This window comes from Chamaea fasciata, unplaced genomic scaffold, assembly GCF_029207755.1.
Source record: "Chamaea fasciata isolate MVZ Bird 193981 ecotype frontalis unplaced genomic scaffold, bChaFas1.0.hap1 SCAF_17, whole genome shotgun sequence".
NCBI lineage: Eukaryota > Metazoa > Chordata > Aves > Passeriformes > Sylviidae > Chamaea > Chamaea fasciata.
In genome coordinates, this window is record NW_027094102.1 from 8,243,483 (window position 1) to 8,267,587 (window position 24,105).

A 24,105-nucleotide genomic window follows, 5' to 3' on the forward strand; every position below is an offset into this window, starting at 1 on the left:
GCCCCCTGCCCCGGCTCCTGCCTGTGGCCGTGGCTCCGGGCCGGGGGTTCCCGGCTGCGGCAGAGCCTGCCCGCAGGCCGGGCGGGCAGCGCGGGGCTCAGGGAGCTGTCCCCAGCCGGGGCCGGCGGGGAAGCCCCGGCGGCCCAACGCCCCTTCCTGGGCGGGAACGGACCGAGGCGTTCTTAGGAGGGCGGCGGCGGCGGCCGGGGTGCAGCGCCATGAACCGGCTGGGGCTTTTGGGACTGCTCTGCGCGGCGCTGCTGGGCGTGAGTGGGGCCGGGATTGGGGCATGGACCGGGACGGGGCAGAGGGGGAGGGGATCCCTCCATCCCTGTGTCTGTGTCCCGCCGGGCTTTCCGGGACGGGGCACGGTCCGGCCGCTCCGGCCCGTCCCCTCGGCGCAGCCGCTCCCCTCCGGGGAGCCCCGGGGCTGTGCGCGGGCGGCGTGAGCGGGACCCGGCGGCGCCGCCGCGTCGGGTCCGTCGGTCCGGTCTCCCGGGACCCAGCCGGGACGGAGGAGCAGTCTGGGCTGCCTGGTATGCTCTCCTGGGTCTTTTACCCACCCGCTTTCGCTTTCCTCCGATGGCGCGGGCCCGGCAGCCCAGCCCCACCCTGCTCTGCCCCGGGGGTCCCCAAGGGCAGGGACGGGTAGCGGCGAGCCCCGGGACCCTCGGCCGGGACCCCCCGTCGGGCGGGGCTCTGGAACCGGCTGCCGGCGCGTCTTTCAGTTCTGGGTCCCATGTGGGCGGGTGTGACTGCTGGGGCGGCCCCGCGGCCTCATCGCTGTCCCCGGGCCGGCGCTGCTCGAGGTGCCCACGGGGATGGGCTGCGCCCGGCCGTGCTGGATGCCCGTCCACGGCACCCTCGGCCCTGCCCTCTCTCCCTCGCTCTCTGCCGGAGCCCCCGTCCCGCTCCCCAGCAAGGCCAGGCGGTTCTGCTGGGAGCTGCCGGACCACTGGGGATGGGCAGCGAGGGGCTGGCTCTGTGAGAGGAACGGTGTTCCGGGTGCCCTCCTGCACCCTGTCTTGCCCAAGAGCTCATTCCCTGCCTCCTTTTTACCCTTCCCTGTGCAGGCAGTCCCCTGCTAGGAGGAGCAAGGGCAGGCTCTGACAAAGTTTGCATGGGTGATGTGCTTGACTGGGGATTTCCTGTTCCTCAGGGACGGTGTGTCAGCCTTGGGAAGGGGCTGGCAGTGCTCTGGGCGTGAAAGCTTGGTGATCGCTGCTCCCTTTGTGAGGGACTGCAGTACTATTGGCAGGGGCACAGGGTGACGGGCAGTCCTTATAGTTGGAAATCTGGCGAAATGTGGAGCAACTCTACCGGAATCACTGTTACTCCACTTCAAAGACAGCACTGATGCCATCAAGCAGCGTGGGTGGCTGCTGTGGTCTGTGGTTAGTGGATGTGTGGGAAGAGCAGTGTGAGAAAGCCCTCACCTCAGGGTGCAGGTTCGCACATGTGTCTGTGGAAGTGTGCGGTGATGTGGGAGCATTGGATATGAATTCACTGGTCTTGTTTCTTCCAGTGCTGGGAACCTGGTGATGCCTTAACATGCTTTGATAAGCAGTATGTGTACAAGGGCAGATGCTGCAACCGGTGTCGGCCAGGTATGGAAACCCTTTCCTAAGGACCTCACAACTGGGTTGTGCCAGGACCTACTGCCTGGCCACAGCGGGGCAAGCTTAATTTTGTGTGATGAAGCCCCTCCACCTCATTGCGAGCAATGCTGACAGCTTCACTTCCCTGTGTCATCTCAGTGACAGAGCAACCAGGGCCTTGTGGGTGCTCTAGGAGACCCCTTGGACCTCGCCAAAGGCACCACAGCTCTCTTGAGACTGTTTGTGCTCTTGCAGCTACAGGACCCCATGGCAAAGGCAGTTTTGTGGGGAGAGTGCTGCCACTGGCACTAGCAAATTGTGATGGTATTTGCCAGCTCCTGCTGTCACTGTCAGGTCATGTCCCAGTCCCTGGAGTGCTGGAGTGGCCCCACAGCCTTGCCTCCCCACCTGGCCCCTGCAGTGTTTGTGGTCATCAGGCGAGCTGGCTCCTTCAGCCCTGGCTTCCATACAGAATGCTGCAGCAGTCCTGGCATCCACAGATGCCAGTATTCCCCTGTCCTGCTGGCAGAGGTGCTGTCTGGAGAGAGGGAAATCCCCCCTGCCCCTTCCTCACCAGCCTCTGTTGCAGGGGAAAAGCTGGTCTCTGAGTGCAATAAAACAGAAGACTCTGTATGTGCCCCCTGTGAGAGTGGGCACTATCAGCCAAGCTGGACCAAGGAGAAGCACTGTACTCCTCATGATATCTGTGAAAAGAGTAAGTGCTCCCTCTGACCACTGACCCCAACCTGTGGGGGCTGGCTCCCCTGCTTGGTGTCTCACCTTATCCATGTCCCCTCTGCCCAGATGCTGGCCTCATTGTGAAGATGCCAGGAAGTGCAACACACAACACAGTGTGCCAGTGCCAGTCTGGCATGCACTGCTCTGACATCAGCTGCCAGACCTGCGTGGAGAACCAGCCTTGCCAGCTTGGCTCTGGCTTCGTGGCAGGTAAATCTGACAAGCTGTTCCCTCTCAACAGGGCTGATGCCATCAGGACTGACCTCAGGGAATGGGAGCTCCTCCAGCATGGTGCCCCCTGGTAGGGCCTTGGGAGAGCTGTGCCATTGCCACAGGCTGTGCTGCACACCTGGCCTTTGCAGCCCCTGGCCCCCTCAGGCCCTCACCCCCCACAGCCCCTGCTGACCTTTCTGCCATCTCTGCTCCTCTTCAGCCAAGGTCATGGACCAGATGTCATCCCCCTGTGAACCCTGTGCAGAAGGCACCTTCTCCAATGTCTCTTCTAAAACCGAACCATGCCACCCCTGGACAAGGTATTGTCTGAGTACAGACTATGTTCTTCCACCAGCCCCAGTGAGCACATCCTCTGCTGCCAGTTTTCTTGGTAGCCTTGAGGACTGGGCAGCCAGGCTGGTCTCTGAGGGTCACAGCTTCTGGCCGGTGTAGGGCCAGAGTGAGAGGAACAGGGCTAGGAGCACAGTGCAGTCCAGTGCAGCCTTGACTGAGGTCAAGGCAGACATTCAGGCACTTGTGTCTGTCCCTCAGTATGTGCACAGACTGCTTGTCCCCTCAGGGGTGTCCATGCTGTCATCCATGCTGGAAGCAAGGGATCAGGATCTATGGGAATGCCCCATGCCCTGTTCAGGTTCTCCCTCCCAGTGCTCCCTGTGACTGTAGTCATCACGAGCCCTCTCCATGGGGAGTTTGGCTTTGAGGATGCCATGAATTGGCAGGTCATCCCTGTCTTTAGAAAGCTGCTTGAGGGTTAATTGCAGTTCCTGGTAGAAACATGAGCTTTATTTCCAAGCTGAATTAGTCTTGCTTCAGCTGCCAGCCATTGGATTTCACTTTGCTTTTATCTGTGCCCAGAAATTACTTCCCCACAGAGCACTTGTAGCCTATCGGAGCTTTTCTGTTGTAGCTACAGTGCTCAAGCCCTGATGGTTTCCCTGACCAGGCAGGTCTGCTCCTTCCTTTGCCTTGTTCCTAAACGTGCTCCCATCCTCAGCAGTTTCAGCAACTCCAGGCTAAGCCCTTGGGTTGGTACCCGGCTGTCCCCATCACGCTGTGTCAGTGGGGATCCCCCTGCTCACTCTGCTGGAGCTTGGTGGGCTCAGAGCAGGATGTGTTTTGGGGCAGCTTGGGTGCCTGCCCAGCCCCAACTATTCCCTGAGCTCGGGTTACTGCTGTGGTTACGTGGTCTTATTCTTCCCTGCAGTTGTGAGGAAAAGGGGCTGGTGGTGAAGGTGAAAGGGACGAACTCCTCGGATGTGATCTGTGGTAAGTGCCTGGTGCCCAGGGCTGATCCAGTCCAAAGCAGAGAGCCCCCCAGGGCTCCAGCTCCTGCAGCACTCAGAAGAGCTGGCCTCGTGAATGGTGTTTTTGGGAGAGGAAGTGGTCAGTGCGTGGCCAGTGTGATGCCTTCCTGCCTTTCTGTCTCCGTGAGGGATCCCTGTGGGGCTGGGGCTGGAGCGGAGCACTCTGTGTTGTGCTGGGTGTCCCGTGGGTGCCTCACTGACCCCGTGTCCTCCCACAGAGTCGAGCAGGCGCTCCTCGCTGTCAGTGCTGATCCCCATCACGGCTGCAGTTGTCACATGCCTCGTGGGTGTCTGCATCTACTGCCTGGTCCACACAGGTGAGGGGCTAAAACATATGAGCTGCTGCCTTGGCCGAGGGAGGGAGAACCTTGGCCTGAGGGGTCATAAAGGGCTGAGGGGCTGAGCCAGGGAGGACAGCAGCAGCTCTGCTGAGAGTGAGAAAGTTCCTCTGGGGACATCACCAGGGCAGGTTTTGCTGAGTTCTGCTCTGTCTTTGGGAGCGAGTGTGTTGGCACTGCTGCAGCCTGAGCTGGCCCAGCTCTTGGGGGACATCACTGGTGCCCCATGAGTCTATTCTGTCTCCTGCTGTGACCCCCAGCCTGCCCAGCCTGGCCGTGGCAGCAGGCATAATGTGAGCTGCAGGACCTGTGGTGCAGCAGCACCAGCCCTGGCCCTGACCTTGGGAAGCTTCCTCCAGGGCAGGAGCACCTTCCCCTGAACATTGCCTTCTTTGTCCCTCTTTCCATCCAGATTCCAGGCGACGGATTCCGAAGGAGGTGAGTCTACCTAGACCCCCCTCCAGGAGTGGGTGGGATCCCTCCTGGACACAGCTGGGGATGTGCCAGCAGCAGAGCAGGTGTGGTGGCTTTGCAATGCAGGAGGGGTGGGGGCTGAACTAGGCTGCCTGGCTGGGGCAGGACAAGGGCTGAGGCAACCCAAGGGTGCTGCTGGCAAGTGCTAAACATCTGGGAGGGACCCGTACTCTGGCCTGCATGGGAGCGTAGCAGGAGCCTGTGGAAAGACATGGGTGCAGAACGGGGGAATGTAGCTGTCTGCCCCTGACCCCTGCCCCTGTGCAGATAGAGGCTGGGGAGCCCGGAGAGAACGCAGTTACCCAGCAGCCCACGGAGCAGGATGAGAATGTCTTGCCTGTGCAGGAGACCCTACTCAGGGGCCAGCCTGTGGCCCAGGAGGATGGCAAGGAGAGCCGCATCTCGGAGCAGGAGATGCTGTGAAGGCACAGGGCACTGCCTCCAACAGGAGCACAGACTGGGGACAGCACCATCTCCTCTGTCCCCTCTCCAGCTGGGGAGGAAATCTGGCATCTGGCCTGACTGCAAATGATGTGATGCTGCAGTGGACCATGGCACGACCACCCCACGGGAATACCACCACAACTCCTGGTCTGGTCACCTGCACAGGGCTGCCCTGGTGGAGCAAGGCTTGGCTGCCCACATGAAGACATGGAACAGGGCCCCATCCTGCTTCCTGCCCAAGTGATGCAATGAAGCCCAGCGTGGCTGCTCGCCTGCTGAGCCCTTGCAGAGCCCAGTGCACCCTCTGGCCCCAGCAGGGTGTCACTGCTGACAGAAGACGCCGGCACGGAGCCCGGTCTGCCTGAGTACTGGAGAAGCCAAGGCTGGGAAAGGGGGCTTCTAGTGTGAGATCATCACGGCAGAGCTCGGTGTCCTGTCTGGGGCGCTGTGGAAGTGCTGCCCGTGCTGGAGCAGGGCCCGGTGGCTGCTGCCATCCGGACAGGGCACCCCGGCCCGGCCCCGGCCCCGCCGTGCCCCGTGGGACGAACGAAGGCAGGACAGGCGGCCCCGCGGCTCTGCGCTGGGACGGGGCCGGGGACGGCGGCGGGGCCGGAGCGCGGACACCGGCGTGCGGCGGCCGGGAGATGGTGCTGCGGGACCGGCGCGGGCTGCGCGGGGCGGCACCGGCACCGCCCGCCCCCGCCCCGGCCCGCGTAGGCTCCGGGTGGGCACGGGGGGCTCTGCACAGCGCGGGGCCTCCTCCCGCGGCTCCCCCGCACACCCACCCGTCCGTGCGGGAGCGGCCGCGCTCCGTCCCCCTCCACCCACTGCTGGCGAAACCGTGTGATTAAACGTGATTATTTGCCCCCTGTGCGTGAGCAGCCCCGAGCCCCCGGGACCGGCGGTCCCAGCTCTGATGTTCCGGGAAGGATGCTTTGGGAATGGGCGCTCCCAAGGCAGAGGCTTCCACCAGAGGAGTGAGGGAAGAGCTGCCACCAGCTGTGCTGACCCCCACCCTGCCCCAAGCCCTCCCCAGCACACCCTGGCTGGGTCCACTCCCCTGCATGTGCTTCCCCTGTGGCTGCCCTCACTGACCCCCACAGCAGGAGCTGCCCCCAGCACAGCCGTGCCCAGCCCGTGTCCCATGCCAGAGGAGACACAGGATGGGGCAGGGCTGCCTGCACAGGCGTCTCTGTGCCCCTCGCCTCGCTGCTCTGGCAGTAGAATGCACAAGTAGGGTCCATTGCACTGCAGGGTGCTGCGGTGTAGCAGCAGAGTCACCACGGAGTACAAAGCACTGGCGTGGGGCTGCAGTGGCACTGAGCCCACTGCGGGCTTTAGGTACTGGGAGCATCCTTAGCCTGTGACCCACTACTGCCTGAGCACAGGTGGGATGGCATGGGAAAGGCCATAAATCCCAGAGCAGGAGCAGCTGGAGCATGGAGCAACTTTGCCTGTACAGGCAGTGGCACATTATTTAAGGCTCCTCTTAAAACCTAATGTTAGGTTTAATAAGGGAGATAAAAACATGGCAGCAGCTTTCCCTCCTCTCAGAGCTTGGCACTCCCAGCAGTGCTGGTGGGATGGTCTCAGGCTGGGCAGCATTCCCTTGGCACCAGCCCAGAGAACACCCAGTTCTGGGGACAGATGTGATCCTGCTGGAGGAGAAGGTGTTATGTGGGCCACAGATGCAAAGTGTTTGGCTCCAAACATTAAACCTTTGGCTGCACGTGGTTTCCAAAGGACTGTCTCCCCAGGTGGCAGGCTGAGCTCTCTGGGGCCGCCTCCCCATTTCCCCCAGGGCTGACCCTTCTGTGCTGGCACGCAGCATATTCAGTGCCCACTCCCGTGTGTCAGGCATGTACCATCTCATTAGTGCGTCTGTCCCCCAAAGTGAGAAGGGAGAGTGCATGAGGCCTAATTGAATGTAACTAATTATTCACTCTGCAAATGCTCTGTTTAAATGGGATTGTGAGGGACAGAATTACTCATTCTGAAAAGGGGAGAGAAAGAGAGAAAGACAGAGATAAAACAAATAGAGGCGGATGCTGGAGCTGCAGCTTGCTCTCTCTCCCCAGAATACCAATTACCGGATGAAGTGATTGTATAAATCTTTACCGAGTGAACGGACTGTACTAGTCACTTACTCCTGTCCTCATATTATGAGGAAGCAATGAAAAATCGTCCCAGTCTCCAGTCCAGTTAAGGGTTCCCAGTCACTCTTTTGAGCAATATCTTACCAGCTGGAGAGCTCACCCTGGGGCTTTCTCAGGGTGGGGGTCCCTCTGAGATGGGGCTGAGCACTTGGCAGGAGCCCACACCCCTCCTGCACCCCCAGCCCTGGGGAGGAGCAGTGGCTGTGCGTGCTCTGGGGAGGTGCAGGACTTCTGCGCCAGCAGGAGCCAAGCAATGCCATGAAGCACCCTGGAACGTGGGGAGACATGGGCTGGTCAAGAGCCCCAGTGTCACACATTTGACAGATCACACAGGGACCTCGATGCCTGGCTCAGTGGCACTCCAGGTCTTGACCCCTCAACTTCCTTGTTCTTCCCTTTTGTGGGTCCAGCCCTGCCAGGCCCATAGTCTTCTCCACTGGCTCCTGCAGTGCTCACTGGAAAGGGAGAGCACGGTGCTTCCCAACCTCTTCCCATGCTGCAGTCAATGTTTCTCACTCAGGGTGTCTCTGCTCCACTGGCTGCAGAAATGCACTTATTGGCAGTGACCTCCATCACTCTTGCCTGCCACATCTTTTAATCCCAGATCCCTCCAAACACCCACATTTCTGTTCTCAGAAGTGGTGTGGGATGGGAGAGGAGGTCCTGGCCATGCAGATCTGGGAAAGCTGACAGAGTCCCCCTGCACCCTGCCATCAGTGGGGAGCACCCACATTCTGGGGTCCTGCTGCATGAGCTGGTGAGGACCCAGCCAGTCCCATATTCCCTACAGGCAACCCCAGACCCTCCTCACCACAAGGCATCCAGCATGCCAGGGGCTGGGGACAAAGACCACCTGGTCTCCACATCCTGCAGCCAGAAACAGAGAGACCCCCTGAGGCCCTGCAGGTGCTATTCCAGAGAAACCACAGGAGTTGTGTGGTGGGTTCACTGTGGGAAAACAGGCTGGACACAAGTCAGTGATGAGAGGGCAAAACCTCCAGTGTGTCCTGGCTTGTCCTGGTAGGGGATTTGATTGTTGCCAGCAGCAAGTTTCCATGCACTGAAGATGTGCGTGTGTGGGTGTGAGGGAGAGATAACATCATCATCGTCATAACAAATGCAGTTGTGCAGCTCCTTTCTCTGCTTATTGGCTTTCTTCTCTTTATCTATAAATAATTGCGGGGACACAATAGACTTTTAAGTCTGCCAAAGAGTTTGTCTCCCTCCAGCAACCGTATTGCTACAGTGCTGCCACCTTATCTGCTTGTAGAAAGATGAGGGCGGGAAAAATATTTACTGTCAGGGATATATGTCATCTGCAAATTACCTCTGCCTACAGTTCGCAGCAGGGATGGGACTGACAGCGCCGATCTGTGCTGTGGGAGTGTGAGCACAGGGGGTCTTCACGCTGCCTGAGACCCACCTGAGCCTTGTCCCATTAGCTGGTGGGGCAGGCAGCCGTAAGCAGGCAAGCCCACCATGTGTGCGAAGCCGTGCCACAGCGATGAGGGATACAGCTGATGATGCTGAACCAGGTATCTAACAAGTGGCTTGACACAGAGGATCACCTTGATGGGACTGGAACATTAGGCTCAGAGGTTTGCCAAGTTACCAGCCCCTCCCCACGCACAGGCCTGTATCCCCAGACTGTGCAGCAGCCCCCAGCACAGCAGCCCCAGGCACTGACCACCGTGAGAGCCCCAGGCCTTGCTGTTCTCCTGCAAAGGCCAAAAGTGCTGGACAGTCCACCACTCTCTCAGCACCCAATGTCCCTGCCAGCCCCTCTCTGCCTGCTGCTGCCAACCCCACCAGGCTTGCTCACTGCTGGAATTCCTCATATCCTGCAGCCCAGAGGCCTTTGCACAGCACTTATCACTGCAGTATCCAAGAACCGATCTAATTGATGTGACACCAATTATTCCTGTATCACTAAATGCAGAATTAATGCATCTGTGTGTACAAACCTCCTAGACCCTGACATGAAATTACAGCTTTGACATGAAAAGAGCCAGAGCCCGGGAGCACCATCTCTCAGCTGAGCCCCCGTCATTGCAGCTCTGGCCAGCCCTGCTGGGACACCTTCCTGATGGCCACATGCACCACTCAGGATTCCTGCATCATCCAGCTGGCTGCACGGAGAGCTGGGGCTTGTGGCTCTTTGCAGACCAGGCTGCAGCCATGGTGGTCCCACACAGCCATGCCAACCCAGGCAGCACCAGCCCAAAAGTAAGTGCTGGCAGAGCTGCCCTGGCTATTGTGACAGCCAGCCCAAGGGAGCTGCATGCTCCGCAGGGCAGTGCAAAGCCATTTCTGGGCTGCTCAGCACAGCTTATGCAAACTGCAAAGCTCTTGGCTTGGACATGGACTGGTGCTGGGAAAAGCCATTCATTGCACTTGAAATTTTACTGTGAAATTAGGCTTTGCCTGGACATGCAGGGCTTGGCACAAGCAGAAGTTTGTATTTTTAAATTGCTTTCTACAATCAATTAAAGAAAAGAGATGGCTGTAGCCAGAGGTGGCACACGAGATGGCTCCAGGTTGGGGCTGGTTCCAGATCCCTGCCATACAGCCCCAGGAGCAGTCCCAGCCCAAAGGGAGCAGCCTCAGAATGGGGAGATAGTGTGGCTGGGCAGAGGCCTCACCCGGTAGAAGAGGAGGTGGGCAGCTGTGAGAGGGGAGGATGGCCCCATCAGGGGCTGCTGTGCTGTCCCTGTGCCCACTCTGACCACCGGGGTCACATGGGAGCACATGGGAGCTGCTCCCTGGCCTTTGCACTGTGCCAGCCAGTGGTGGCTCAAGCTGGAGCTGTCCTGGAGATGAGCCCTGTCCCATCCCAGCCTCGCACCAGCACCCCTGATACTGTCAGCACACCATGGTGCCAGCCAGCACTGCTCCAGGGCAGCAAAGCAGAGAAGTCCCATGTGAGCTGGGGGTGCAGTGAGGCACAGCCAACACGGCAAAGCTCTGGTACCCTTTTCTGTCACGTTTGGGCAGAGCATGGTGAGCACAGCATTTGTTGGGCTGCTCGGATGGCGAAGGGCTTGCCCTGGTTCTGGTTTGCGCAATGTTTTCATTAAGGATCTGGATGATGGAATAGAGAAAGTGCTTATTAAATTTGCAGATGACACGAAGCTGGGAGGGACTACAAGTATCTTGGAGGACAGGATTAGAATTCAAAATGATCTTGACAAATTGGAGAAATGGACTGGAAAAAATAGGATGAAATTCAACAGGGACAAGTGCACGGCAGTACGCTGAGCAGGGGAACAATCAGCTGTGCAAACACAAGCAGGGCCGGCAGCGTGGGGTCCAGCCAGGCATGAGGCCACACAGGCATGGGGCAGGCATGGGGCTGGCAGGAGAAACGCAGTCTGCTCAGTCTGAGCTGGGGGAGTAGGGCCATGAGGAGGCAGGAGGAGTGGATGGAGGGAGTGAGAGAAACCCTTGTTGGCCTCAAGCACAGGCTGACCTCCTGGAGCTGTGCCATGGGCTCCCCCATGGTCCCATGCACTTCTCCCACCTGGCCAGGAGCTACAGTGAGATCTGGCAGCATCCCAGCCCTGTACACTTCAGGTGCGTGGCTGAGCAGAGGTTTCCTGCTGGGCTTCTCAATCTCCTGACTTTGGCAGCTCAGAGCCAGGGCAGCTCACTGTCCTGCAATGCCCCAGAGAGATACCCCTATGCCAGCTCTGAAAGATGCTCAGCCTTTCCTACAGAGCCCCATTGAGGCAGATCCCCAGGCACTGGCACAGCCCAGCACCAGGGGCCAAACCACCACCACATGTGCAGGAAGCTTTGCTCCAAATGCATTTCCCAAATCTGGGGTTCAGCTGGAGGTCTGGCCGCAGCCCCCGACCCCGCAGCACACACCCCTGCAGAGATCCCCTGGAACCCTCCCACCACCTTCCCTTCGCTCCGGCAATTAGAGCTCCAGCCAGCCCCCTCTGAGCCTGTGCAAACACCGAGGCTCATTTAAATAAATTAAGAAGACATAATAAATCAAAGGGAAATGAGGGGCTGTGCCTGGGGGCAGGGGAGTCACTCGAGTTTAATTACATTGGCAAGCCTCTTGCAGCAAAAGCACAGCAAGTCCCAGATGTGTCAAGCACAGATGTGCAGGAATGTGCAGAGCTTGGTGGCAGAGCTGGCGGCACCACCCTGACTCCTGTGCCCGGCACAGCACCGACACAGCACCAGCTCCAGTGACTCAGGAAGTGAGGCACGTGCTGGCAGACATGGGTCCTGGGCACTTGCCACTCCAGGGCACCTGTACAGCGGTGCCCATGTGGGCAGATGGCATCCTGGCAGTGCAGCACTGGCAGCACCTAGTGTCACATGGGCCATGCTGGGGTAGCCTGCAAAGCCCTGTCTGCCCCTTTCCCAGCTCTCTGCCATTTGCTCTCCCTGTGGCCACACAGAGCCAGCAAGTCAGGCTGAGGCTTAGGGAGCATCACTGGCACCACGACATCCCTCTGCCACACATGGGATTTACAGTCCGTCTCCCGTTGTTTAAGGACTCTCGCTCACGGTTGCATCAGGAACTCCAAATAGAGCTTTGTGTAGAGGCGGCAAATTTATGAGACTGGCTCTGAATCCCCAGTCACATCAGGGGCCAATTCGTCTTCCCAGGGCTGAGGATGAAATTAAATTATTGTAAAATAAATCTGTAAAAATGATGAAAAGACCATCACCCGCCGGCAGGGGCGGGGTGGTGAGAACCCACGCGCGGCCGTGACGGATGGGGCTCACCAGGTGATAAAGCACCTGGGACCTGGGAGCTCAGGGATTTCTGCTGTAATCTCACTAAAGAGATGATGTTTACAGGAAAAAGGATATTTTGGGGAGGAAATTGCATTTCAAGGTTAAAGGAAAAAAATGGAGCAAGTCTCCCAGGGAGCCACTTACGTGCGAGATGGTGGCAGACAGAGACAGGCGCGGGTGCCAGGGAGCAGCCGGGGTGGGACACGGTGGGAGGCAGTGCCAGGCACACGCATGTGCCAAGGGCCAGGTCCCCTGCCTGGCCTCACCGTCAGTCCAGGCAGCCCAGAACCAGGCAGCGATTGCCCAGGCTCACAACAGGGGAGGCCAGAGGTGCTGGTGGGTCCAGGACAGTCTGAGGGGGCCGAGGGTCCCTGTGGGTGCTGCCAGCCCACCTTGACAGAGAAGCTGCTGCCACATTGCTCCCCAGCCCTGGTGCCATTCTGTCCCACCAGAGAGGTGTCTCATCCTGCTCAATAATGGCAAGCCCTGCTTCCTGTGAGGAGCCCTGCAGGGGCCTGAGTGGCCACCATTCGATGGCAAGGGGCATGTGCCCTGCACAGCAGCTTGCAGCTTCCAAGTTTCAGTCTTATCCTTCAAGACAGATGCTGGAGAGAGATTTTCTCCCAGCGATGAGTGGAAAAAATAATGACTTCAGCTTACAGTGTGCTGGCTGGCCATTTAACAATAGGCCATTAGCATGGCTCAGCATGGGGAAGGGATTTATTTAGGGGACACAGTTGCAAAGACAAACCAGCACCAGGTGCTTAATAGCGGTTCAGAGGTATCGGAGTGTTGCAGTGCTCAGAAAATGCAGCTGTGGGAGTTCAGAGACTTTATCCTTCATGTCTGTGAAATCCCACAATACCAGCAGAGATTTCTCAACTCTGCCCCAAGTACAAAAGCAGCTCAGGGAAAGCAATGGCTTTGCAAGGGCAGCAGCTTCTACCACAGCCATCCTGGCTGCCCCAGCACTGCCAGGACTGGCTTCCGCTGGCACAGACAATATCTGTGTCCTCACACCCACCACAGGGTCACTTCCAAGGCCTGTTAGACCTCGGGACTCTCCTCTGTCCCTGGCAAATGCATCCTGAGTATGACACAGGGAAGGGATATGTTCTGCCGTTCTGGGAAAGCCCAGTCCTCCCATCCCACGTTAGGCTGGGTTCTGACATGATCCTGTCTTGTTCATCTCCAGTGCTTGTACATTGCCCAGAGCAGCTCTGGAGCATCAGCACGCTCTGAGCCCCCTCTGTGCCTTGGTGGCCTGGACAGGCACTGTCACCCACTAGAAGCCTTCTCACTCCTGCCAACACCATGGCTCAGCTGCAGCTCCAACCCCTGTCCTGCCACCATCACCACGAGGGCAGCACAGTGGTCACCAACATGTCCCTGCCCATGGATGGGCACAGAGTTCTTGACAGTAGGGATTGGTGCTGGGCAAATCCCCTCATGCCTGTGAGTGCTGCCCCAAGAGCACTCACTGCAAACCCTCTCAATGCATCCCAGTACATTCTAGTGCATCCCGTGTCCCAGCCAGGGGTCCCATGGCTGAGAGCCCTTGCACTGCTGTAGTGGAGCCAAAGAAAGGGCCTTTGCTGGACCCAGAGCCTGTATGGCCTCTTGCCCACAGCCCTGGCAGCATGTGGGGCCCTGCCATGTGCCGAGTGTGGTGAGGGGTCCCATGGCAGCAGGAGGGGCCGGGGGCAGGAGCTGGCGGCCGTCCCACACAGGCGGCACGGCAGCAGTGTGCCGAGGTGGAAGTAAAGAGTTACTGAGCAAGCAGACGTTCAATAATTCATGGTCACTGAACTGTAACAGGAACAACGACAAATAATAATACAGGAAAATGGGGAAAAACCTGAAATCGTTAGGCCAATGGTTCAAGCATGAAGAGTGTGTGCTGAGGAAGAGGGGTGCAGTCATACCACGCCTGGGTGCAGGGGTTGCTGCCAGCTGCACCATGGCCCTCTGCCCCCGGCCTGGCACTCCAGCCCAAGGGCTCCAATGGTGTTGTTGCCTCATGGGGGCTGTTCCAGGAATGTGTCCAGCCCAGGGGAGGCTAAGCAGTGCCATGTGCCAGCCCTCAGTGCCCTCCAAGCCTGGTCAGCATGCATGGTGCTTCATGTGTCCAAGAGGCAGGAACGGCAGATCTACTCTCCCTAATTATAATTAGTGATGCTTGCCATGGGAATTTGCAAACATGGTTTAATTAGAGCAGCCGGGCTCCCTCCACTTGCTGCACTCTCCCCAGGGTCAAGGACGGAGTGGAGTGAGGGAAGCAGGAGCTGAGGAATGCTTGGCAGGGTTTGCCTGCTGGGCCCACACAAGATTTACCCCTTTTCTCTGCCCACAGCCATGGCCCAGGAGGCTGTGCTTAGTTTAGCTCAGCTGGCAGGGACCACCTTATGCCCCTGCATGCACCCTCTCCCCAGGCTCTGGCACCACCAGGACTGCCTGCTGCTCCTGGGGACAGGAGGACACCTGTGCACAGTGACTCAGCCAGAGGCCAGCAGACACTGAGCTGGGAAATTTAATCTACAGCTACAAGAAAGGGCTGTGGAGTCTCTGGATGCATGAGCCTGCTGCTTCTGTCAAGAAGAAAAATAGGAAAGGGGCGTAGGGAATTAGACAAAGGCCATGAAGCAGAGAGGGAGGGTTGGGTGAATTCGGGAAGAGCAGGCAGTGGCTGCTGCAGCCCCAGAATGGGCTGATGGCCAAACATCCTTGGTCCCCAAAGCCCTGCAGAACTGGGACCAGGATGGTGAGAGACATCAGTGAGTGCCAAGGAAGGGATGGGTGTTGAGGAAGAACAAGCCCCTGGCAGTCTGAACCTCTGGATGCAGCCAAGACAAGTCCTGCCTAGGTTGTCCCATCACCGACCAGGTTATCTGGAGGGATGCATTTGGGATGAATGAGAGCATCCTGAGCTCAAGGACAGTTAGCTGTGGTGGCTGTGCAGTAGCAGGCAGTATATCTGTGCAGGCTGAGCCATGGAGAGAACACCTGGAGTCATAGCGTGGAAAGCAGTGCCCTGGTCAGAGCTCCCTCCCTGCACGTCCCAGGAACCGTACTGGGGAACCTCGATGACTAATTGCCATTGTCACCACACCTAATTAGGAGGCTTGGCCACAGCCAGCTGGAAACTGTAGGTGTTAATTGTTTCTGGCAGGGGTGGTGCCCCATCCAGAGGGGCTCCTGCCACCCAGCCTGTCCAGAGCAGCTCCCAAGGGCCCTGGCACCATGTTCCCGTCCTCACCCTGCTCTGCATGCGCCCCAGTATCCAACGGCGGGGCACAGCCCGCCTGGACACCGGCCGTGTCCCCTCCCCGGAGCCGCACCGAGGGGACACGGCTGGGGCGCTTTGCAGGGGGAGCCTGGGGCGGATGCCCGGGTCCTGTCGCTCCGGGGGCAGGTGCGACGGTGCTCCCGCTGCCGTGGGGGCCGTGCGGCCGCTGTGGCTGCGAGCGGAGCTCGGTGTCTGGGTGACAGGTTTACAAATCACCACTGCTGCGTGCAGAGGGAGCTTGGTTGCCTCGGCATTCATCCCCGCGCTAATTGCTGCCTCCCCGAGGAACCCGATCCATCTCGCTGTAATTGACAAAAGGCAATTAAAAAGCAGTTGTGAATAAAGGGGGACATCTCTGGAGGGCCTGGCAGGAAAGATTTAGGTGCTTTGCTCCGTGGTGCTTTGGAGATGCTCCAGTGGTGTGACCGGGCAGGATGCTCGGGGCGGCTGTATCCCTCCCACCCTGTGCCCAGCCCTGAGGCACGGGCACTCTGCCCGGCTCCCAGACCAGCCCTTTGCTCACCCGCATCTCTCCCTGCCCTGCCAGCAGCAGGACCAGCCTCTTGCCCCATGGTTGATCACCAGACGGACCTGGAGACTCAGCTGGCTGCAGGCTCTCTGGACACCTTCCTGGGGGCAGGAGCAGCAGGGTCCGGCATCCACGTGGGGCCAAAGCCAGCACCCTGCAGAGAGCCCATCCCCGGGGCTCCCCCTCAAGCCCCTGGAACTGGGAGAGCCCCAGCATCTTCCTCTGCTGGGAACTGTGGGTTCTTGGGGAGTGGAGGGCAAAACCACCCCACGGGAGGGCCATGGGAGCACCCTGGTCCTGCTGTCTGTGCTGCCACCGAGTGTGGCCTTGCAGGAGACAAAGGGCAATCAACAGCGAGTGGCACACAGAGTGGCACAGCGAGTGGCACGGAGCTGGGCGTGAAGAGCAGCTGATTGAGGAAGAGATGCGTCAGCTGCCTCTTGTGCACAGCAATCTCCTGATTGTGGAGAGCCGCAGGTGCGAGTGCTGCCAGCTCACCTGCAGAGAGGAGCTCTTCCTGCCTCGATGGAAGGGAGGACAGCGGGGAGAGCAGGGTGGATGTGAAAGGGAGTGTGTCCTATGTCCCTGCACAGCATGTGCCCTGTGCCCCCATGTGCCAGTGCCCTGGGTCCCTGCACAGCATGTGCCCTGTGTCCCCATGTTCCAGTGCCCTGGGTCCCTGCACAGCATGTGCCCTGTGTCCCCATGTGCCAGTGCCCTGGGTCCCTGCACAGCATGTGCCCTGTGTCCCCATGTGGCAGTGCCCTGGGTCCCTGCACAGCATGTGCCCTGTGTCCCCATGTGGCAGTGCCCTGGGTCCCTGCACAGCATGTGCCCTGTGTCCCCATGTGGCAGTGCCCTGGGTCCCTGCACAGCATGTGCCCTGTGTCCCCATGTGGCAGTGCCCTGGGTCCCTGCACACCAGAGCCCTGCGTTCCCAAATGACAGTGCCGTGTGTCCCTGCTGGTATTTCTCTGCCAAGGGCTGGGCAGGTCTGCCCCAGCCTGGCAGGGACAGTCCACCTGGGGACCAGGGGCCAGGCAGCCCCATGAGCAGCAGCAGGCAGGGGCACTGTGCTGTGGTCTCCAGCTTTGGGGCAGAGCCTGTCAACAGGGCAAGCTGAGCCCACCTTGAACAGTGCCAGCTGCTGATGCTACCTGGAGCCAGCCTGTAGCATGGCAGAGCTACCTTTTTGCCTGCTGCTTGCTTGGGTCAGGGCTCAAGAGCTGCCCAGGGCGAGGAAAAAAGAGGCAAAATGCCTGGGGCAGAGTTGCAGTCCCTGAGGCCCTGGTGTGTGCTTCAGGCAGTTCCAGTGCCGCCTCTTGCCCCAGAATCTGCACCAGCACTGGCTGTGCATGACTCTCGTTGAGAGAATCCCACCTGCCTGTGGTCCATGGGGGGCAAAGTGTCAGAGCCACCCTGTCCCAGGGGTGGTTGCCATGGGGCATGAGGCTTTGGTGGGGCTGCCATTTCCAGAGGTGGCAGATGGCAGGATGTGCTGATGCTGGGATGTTCTTCGCCATCTGTTGGGTCTAATTGACTTCCCGCAGAAATTCTTTAAAAAAATTAAACCAGTTGCAAGAAGAAAATTGTTAATTAAAAGGCCTTTTGATTAGATAGACAAATATTTACCAATTATAACTGACCCTGGCCACTCTATTTTTTGTTTGCAAACTCCACAATCAGCAGTTATCTGAGCAATTATGCCTGTGCCAGCAATTCCCTCGTGTAATGCCTCCCCCGGGGGGGACAGGCCCTGCAGTGCTGGGGAGGCCAATGAGAGGAGGGGGCCCAGTACACCTGAGGTAGGGGTGAGCTGCCCACTGTGCCCTGAGCATGGCCACCCCACCCACACCCTGCTGGTGTTACAGGTGCCCCGCTGTGGCCATGCTGGTTTTTGGTGGCAGCATCCTCTCCTAGGTCTGGTGCCTGTCCCCAGGCAGGCAATTTAGGTTCATGCCACACTGTAAGCTGTGGGGACACAACTCCCAGCAGAAAAGCTGTTTGTGTTTTTGGGGGAGACTGAGCACACAGCAGAGCTTCTGACTGAGCTCAGTGCCTTGGGACAGGGACACCCTGTGCCCAGAGGCTGCAGGACAGGGAACCTGTGTCTGTCCCCATGTCATTCCAATGACTCCTGGGCAAATCCCATTGCCCACGAAGTGGCCAAGCCAATGTGACCACAGCCTGTGGCACACCAGTCCCCCTCCCTGCAGAGGGCACCAGTGTGGTCACACTGCACTAAGGGATGTGCTGGGAGGCAGTCTGGAGGTGTAGCACCAGCCACGCACTCCCAGGGCGGGACGTGGGTTTTAATGTGGTACAAAATTGATGGATGATTCTGAGCAAGCGAATGTTCAGTGTAAATTACCCATGTTAGGCTCCAATCCGTGGCTAATTCATTAGACACACGTTTCTACACAAAAATAAAAAGCCTTCTGCATGCATTGTTCACCAAATGCTCTGAAGAAAAGATGTGGGGAGGCGAGGTAGTCTCTTGACCCACTCTTGAGGTAAAATCCTAATTCCCAGCCTCTCTGCTCCTGCTGCCAGGAGCGGGAACAGCTCCAGCTCAGCCTTCCAGGGAAGTGCTGCCAGCGCCTGCCTGCCCCAGAGCCTGCTTGGCCATGGGGTTCAGCACCCCTCGAAGCACAGAGGCGGTGGAGATGAGTGCACAGCATGGCACTGAGAGCACTGGCTGCAGGGAGAACAAACCCTGGGCATCAGAGTCGGCAGAGTGCCAGGACGGCCGTGAAGGCACATTCCCATGATGTAGCACTATTGAGAGTCTTATTAATGGAGTGGGAAAGCTAATTGTGATTAAAGTAACAACGGTGCTAAACAGATAATTCTGCCCTGAACGGCAAGATAGATTTTTTAAAAAATGAATGAAAAAGGAAAAGATAGAGTAACCAATCTTTAAAAATACAGAGATCAGTAAGTGAGGATTCATTTTTTTTTATTAGCACAGGGCTCTTGGGGGAGGCGTGTGTCTGCATCCCCAGTGCCCAAGACTGCTCAGCTCATAATAAACGGCACACCGGCGCTGCTGGGCCTGCCCGCTGCATTGCCATGGCTACTGCACTCTGCCTCTGCAGAAACTAAATATTGAACAGAGAGCAGGTGTGCCAAGGATCCCAGCCCTCCCACGCCACCAGCGCCATCCCTGTGGGCAGCTGGTCCCCCAGGAGGGAGAGGTTGGCCTGGGGCCACAGATCAGTCCAGGTGGCGACCATCCCTGTCCCAGCCTCCTGGCTGCAGGAGCCTTGACACCTGAGTCAGGGCAGGGATAGACCAAGCCCTGGGCAATGGGATCAGTAGGGAGCCTTCTCCAGGGAGCTTAAAATTACTGCCTGAATGGAGCAGCACTCCTTTCCCTGCCAACTGCTGCAAGAAGAGCCCAGACAGGGCTAACACTGTGCAGGCTGGCAGAGCAGGACCCTTCCAAAACCAGGGGTCCTCATCCTTGCACTGGCCACAGAGGATATGTGACAGGGACATCCCAAGTCCAGCCTCTTCCCAGGGCTTGGCTCCTGATTTCAGCACATCCCAGGACCCAGGAACTCAGCAGACACCCTGTGGCTCCTTCTGCCCGCAGTGACTGGCGCAGGAGGCAGCGGGAAGGAGTGTGCATATCAGGATGCTGGAGGTTATTGCTTTCATTAATAGCTGCATGAGAGTGATCGAGGTGAGCCAGGCAGGAGTAAAACCCACCTCTCAGCACGGCTCCTGGAGGCTGCAAACAGCCTTTGCCTCCCTTATGCTTTCCAAGGGCTCCCCAGGGCTGGTCTCTGCCCAGTGGCTACAAGACTCCTGCTTCTGGGTGCCCCTGGGTGTTTTGCACCCCAATGCTCTCCCACCCCCACTGTGCATTTCTGCTCACCCCTCTAAATGTTCTAATACTGTAAAAGATCCATCAGAAACCTTCCACTCCAGAGGGATATATATTATCTAAATTTGATAAGACAACTTAATTTCTCTCCGTGTCTGTTACTGGCGATAAAACTGGGAGACTTTTATGACCCGGAGTCCTCTGTAAGATTGTCAGGAACTTATTATACAAGGTATAACTGGATTTCTCTCCACAGATGGCTCGCAGCCATGAGCTGTAACGCAATTCTGCAGCACATTTGGTAGAATAAATGCAAAGAGCTTGTTACAGTGAGTTAGATAAGAGAGACGGGAACACGGCTCTCGCAGGCTAATTCGGCATCTGATCTGCCTTTTTCTCACTGTGAAGGACGACTTGGAAAAGTGCATTTCACACTGAGGAAGGAGCCAAGCCCTTCCCAGAGCCACCTGGGATTGGTGCAGCAGCCAGCATGGTGCACTCAGAGGGACAGGACCCAGCGTGTCACGGCAGAGCTGCTGCCCTGGCCCTTTGTGCGTGCCACTGCTGCGTCCCCAGCGCCAGCAGGTGCCTTCCCACGTGGCACGAGGGCCAGCAGGTCCCTCTCAGAGGCCCTTATGGCAGGCTCATCCGTTATAGTTATCACACAGCCCATTCAGGCTCTGACCAGATAAAGACTGGTGATTTTTTATTTACTGATTTTTTATTTCAGCATCCTGCAGGCAGGATGCCATGCAGCACGCTCATTTATCTCAATTTGCTCCCTCCCACCTCCCATCCCTAATTTTTCAGCAGAGCCTGGAGGTGAAAGCCTTATCTCTCTGGCTCTTCTGCACATGGAAAGCAATCATGGCCTCTCCTTGTAGGGGCCCTGGTGGGGCTATTTGTTGTCGGGGCAGTAGCTTTGTGGACTGGAAATGAGACAAATCTCTCTGCAGCTGCTCATGACCCTGGGCTGGGGCAGACTCTGGACTGTTATGTGAGGCTGCAGTGGGGCTCATGTGTGGGGCTGCAAGAGTTCCCAGTCATGAGCTGACTCTCCAGTGACCCTCCCCAAACAAGAAATGCTTTCCCAAGCTCAGACGACATTACAGCAAATGGGAATTGCTGAAAACCATCAGGTGGTGACTGCATGTTCCTCTTGTAGCCCCCATTCCCCTGCAGTGCCAGTGCCTGCAATCCCTGCAGTGGGCAGATCCAGCCCTGCAAACCTGTGCGCCCTTCTGCAGGCAACACCCTGGTGTCACACTGCCCCCAGAGCAGAGGCTTGCCTGGGCCCTGCCTGCGCCTGCACCACTGCCAGAGCCCCTACAGGTATTTGGAAAAACAGAGCTACTCCCTGGCCCTCGGGTCTCAGGGAATGGCAGGGCCTGGAGCCCAGCTCAGGGCAGAGGCTGCAGCACAGCATGGCCACATTAATTCTGGGTGAAACATGTTGTTATGTGCATCAGGTTTTGTAATGGAACATGTTTAAAATTCAATAGAAAGAAAGATTAAAAAATAAGTTTCTTATCTAGAGGAGCCATAGAGCCAGTGAGGAAATTATGAATGTCTCGTTGTCCAAGGTTAAAGAGTGAGAGCTGAGGCATGAAAAGGCAGGAGATAAGATGAAATGTTTTCTGTTTAAATGAATGGGCTCCACTCTGCTCCCTAATAAACGATCAGTGTCAATATGACAAATTAATTCTGCATTGAGCTCCACTCAGGGCTCAATGTGTGCAGGGTGGGAAGGGTCCCGGCCACAGCCTCCACTGCGAGACCTGTGCCAGGAGCCAAGCCAGCCCTGCATAATCTGGAGGAGCCCTGGGAGGGTGGTGCACGAGAGGCCCCATGTCCCTGGCTCTGCTTCCCTCTCCATGAGGAGGGGATGGGTTGCCCTGAGCCCCAGCTGTGTGCTGCAGCCACCTGTGGGTTGGGCTCTGACTGGGAGTCCTGTACCCATGGGCAGAGAGGGGAGCACTCAGGACCCCAAGGACAAGGGGACAGGGATGACGCATCCTGGACTGGCAGCTGCGGCGGCTGCAGCAGAGCCCTGCCAGCACGAGGAGCTGCTGGCAGAGCAGCCAGGTGACCCCATGGAAGAGATTGGACCTTTTAAAAGAGACAGTGACAAATGAAGCTCCGTTCCACTCGAGGCACAGAGGAAGGGGACAGGGAGGTGCTTCCAGGAGTTGTAAGCTGAAGGTCACCCAGGAGCCAGATGAAGCTGCCATGGGGCAAGGGGAGGTCCAGGAGGGGACAGTGCAGGACAGGAAGGTGCAAGCAGGGTGGGACGGTGAATGTGGCGCCTAATGGACAGTGCCAGAGGTGCAGACAGTTCTGGGAGGAGAGGGCAAGGAGGAGTCGACCCCACCCTGGGAGCAGGGGGTTTGTGGATGATGCTCCTCAGCACCATGGTACATGCCTGGTGCCATGGCCTGGCCATGCCAGCCCTGGCCAGGGTGGCCCAGCCAGACCCACTGTGGTCCTGGCAAAGCCCCCACACCAGTAAATGATGCTGCTGATGGGGACTTGTTTTCCACTGATGAGCAGGAACCCAGGGAGAGGAACACTGTTCCTTGGGGTGAGGAGCAGGTAGTGGGGCCAGGCAAAGCCCAGTGAACCAGCCACTAGCCCTGACACTTTCAAGGCACCTTTCCTACTGGAGAGCAGCCTCCAGCCAAGCCCTGGAGCTGCACCACACAGGGCAGGAAAAGGCCAGCCATGCCAGGCCAGCAGGTGCCAGTGGAGGCAGGGCCATAACAGCAGCTGTTATTACTCACAGGAGATCCTCAGTGCAAGACATACTCTTGCAGAAGACAAATCACAGCCGACACACAACACTGTTACTCCGTGTTTATCTCCAGCTGCCTCAGGGCAAAAGCAGGTGAAGTCACAGAACATGTGGGGTGTCTGGAGCTTAGCATTGCTGCAGCTCCGGGTGGATCCACAGCCCTGTCTGCACTGGAATCACTCACAGCCAGCCTCTGTCCAACTGGCCTGGCACAGGCAGGGACAGAGCAGAGCCCTTGAAGTGGGGGGGCATCTCCATCACCACTGTGGGGCTGGACTTGCTTCTTATTGTGCTGCTGCACCAGTTTGGAACCCAGCTGACCAAGGAGGCTTCCCGTGCCATCGTGCTGCCCTCGCCCCAGCACCGTGGCTGGCATGGGAATGGGGCACTGCAGCAGCTGGGCTGTAGGACCTGCTCTGGGGAGGGTTAACAGCCTTCCACACTGACACTGGAGCTGGAATGGAAAGAGTATCTCAACAGCTGAGATTAAAACAAGAAAATGAGTATAGAAATTATGTTTGTTAAAGTGAAATAGCTAATATAATCCTCAAAGGATTTTTCCTTTTGACTTAAAAAAAAATCTAATATCTTCATTTCCATACCTTTTTTAAGCTAATTTGTGGAAAATTAAAATGGTGAACCCACAAAGGCTGCAGTTTAATTGAATCTTGCATCAGCCCTTGGTGAGCAGTCTCTCTTGGATTCCTTGATTAGTTCCCTCCATTAAATCATTTTTGCATCGTTTAGCTGAGATACTGTCTTCTGGCGGGTCTGGGACTCAGGGACCTGGATAACTCAGTCTCCATCTGAGCAGATGTAAAACGACACGCCATGCTCTGGAGAACTGTCTTATTTGGACTCCTGTGTCCGTGGGATTCACTCCTGAGTCTTGCTGCCTGGGCAGACAGCAGGCATGAGCTGTCCTCAGCACCAGGCCTGGCTGGGGCTCAGCACATCCCCAGACAGCAGGCACAGCTGCAGGGCTCAGACTGGAGTGAGCCCTGTGCTGGCAGGACAGGGAGCAGAGGGAGCAGAGGGAGCAATGCTTGGCACTAGACAGCTTTGAGTGGGTGCACTCACCCAGCTATGGGAGACGTGGCATGTAGTAGGGATCACAGTGTGACATCCTGGCAGGGGCAGTCCTTCTTCTCTGCCCACCTGGAATGCCCTGTGCATGTGCTGCAGGCACCAGCCCCGGTGGAGCCACCAGTCCCCAGCATGGGCAAGCACACAGGATGTGGCCTCAGTGCTGGCAGCCACTGAAGTTCACCTTCTGTGTCTCCCTGCTGAATCCCCTCTTTTTAAGTGTAGATCAATCACACATATCAGGGATGGTCCTTAATTTAGAGCATTTACATCCCTGTCCCATGGCACAACATCCCTACAGGGACAGGGACACTCAATCTCTCTGGAGGCACCAGCAGCAGCTGCACACCAGGACAGCTGGCCTGGCTCTGGGCCCGGTGAGCCGTGTTCCAGCCCTGCCAGTCCCCTGATCCCGTTGCACTCAGACTGCTGGGTGCTGGATGAGCACCAGCTCTCCCTCCTGCATCCCCTGTGCAACTCTGGCACCTCTTGCTGCCCCAGCAGTGGCGCAGGAGTGTTCTGATGGCCTTGTCA

General features: G+C 57.8%; 1 protein-coding gene across 3 annotated transcripts; it reads left to right on the forward strand.

Moving 5' to 3' along the window:
* The first annotated feature begins 184 nt into the window (after positions 1 to 184).
* CD40 (CD40 molecule) lies at positions 185 to 8,527 on the forward strand. Of its 3 annotated transcripts, none has more exons than XM_066199017.1 (9): positions 185 to 266; positions 1,526 to 1,607; positions 2,188 to 2,313; positions 2,403 to 2,546; positions 2,770 to 2,869; positions 3,775 to 3,836; positions 4,093 to 4,191; positions 4,625 to 4,650; positions 4,954 to 8,527. In XM_066199017.1, exons 1-9 carry the CDS (start codon positions 219 to 221, stop codon positions 5,107 to 5,109), a joined length of 843 nt encoding a protein of 280 aa, XP_066055114.1. In that variant the 5' UTR covers positions 185 to 218; the 3' UTR covers positions 5,110 to 8,527. The 3 variants fall into 3 exon arrangements, with proteins under 3 accessions (XP_066055114.1, XP_066055115.1, XP_066055113.1); XM_066199018.1 differs by having other exon boundaries at positions 5,032 to 8,527; XM_066199016.1 differs by lacking the exons at positions 185 to 266; positions 1,526 to 1,607 and having other exon boundaries at positions 1,920 to 2,313.
* Positions 8,528 to 24,105: the final 15,578 nt, after the last annotated feature.

Bases quoted from the DNA above. Each gene is read 5' to 3' on its own strand.
- CD40 (XM_066199016.1), top strand. From the start codon at position 1,920: ATGGTATTTGCCAGCTCCTGCTGTCACTGTCAGGTCATGTCCCAGTCC. The intron at 2,547-2,769 runs GTAAATCTGACA...GCTCCTCTTCAG, and splicing joins TGGCTCTGGCTTCGTGGCAG to CCAAGGTCATGGACCAGATG. The intron at 4,651-4,953 runs GTGAGTCTACCT...GCCCCTGTGCAG, and splicing joins GGCGACGGATTCCGAAGGAG to ATAGAGGCTGGGGAGCCCGG.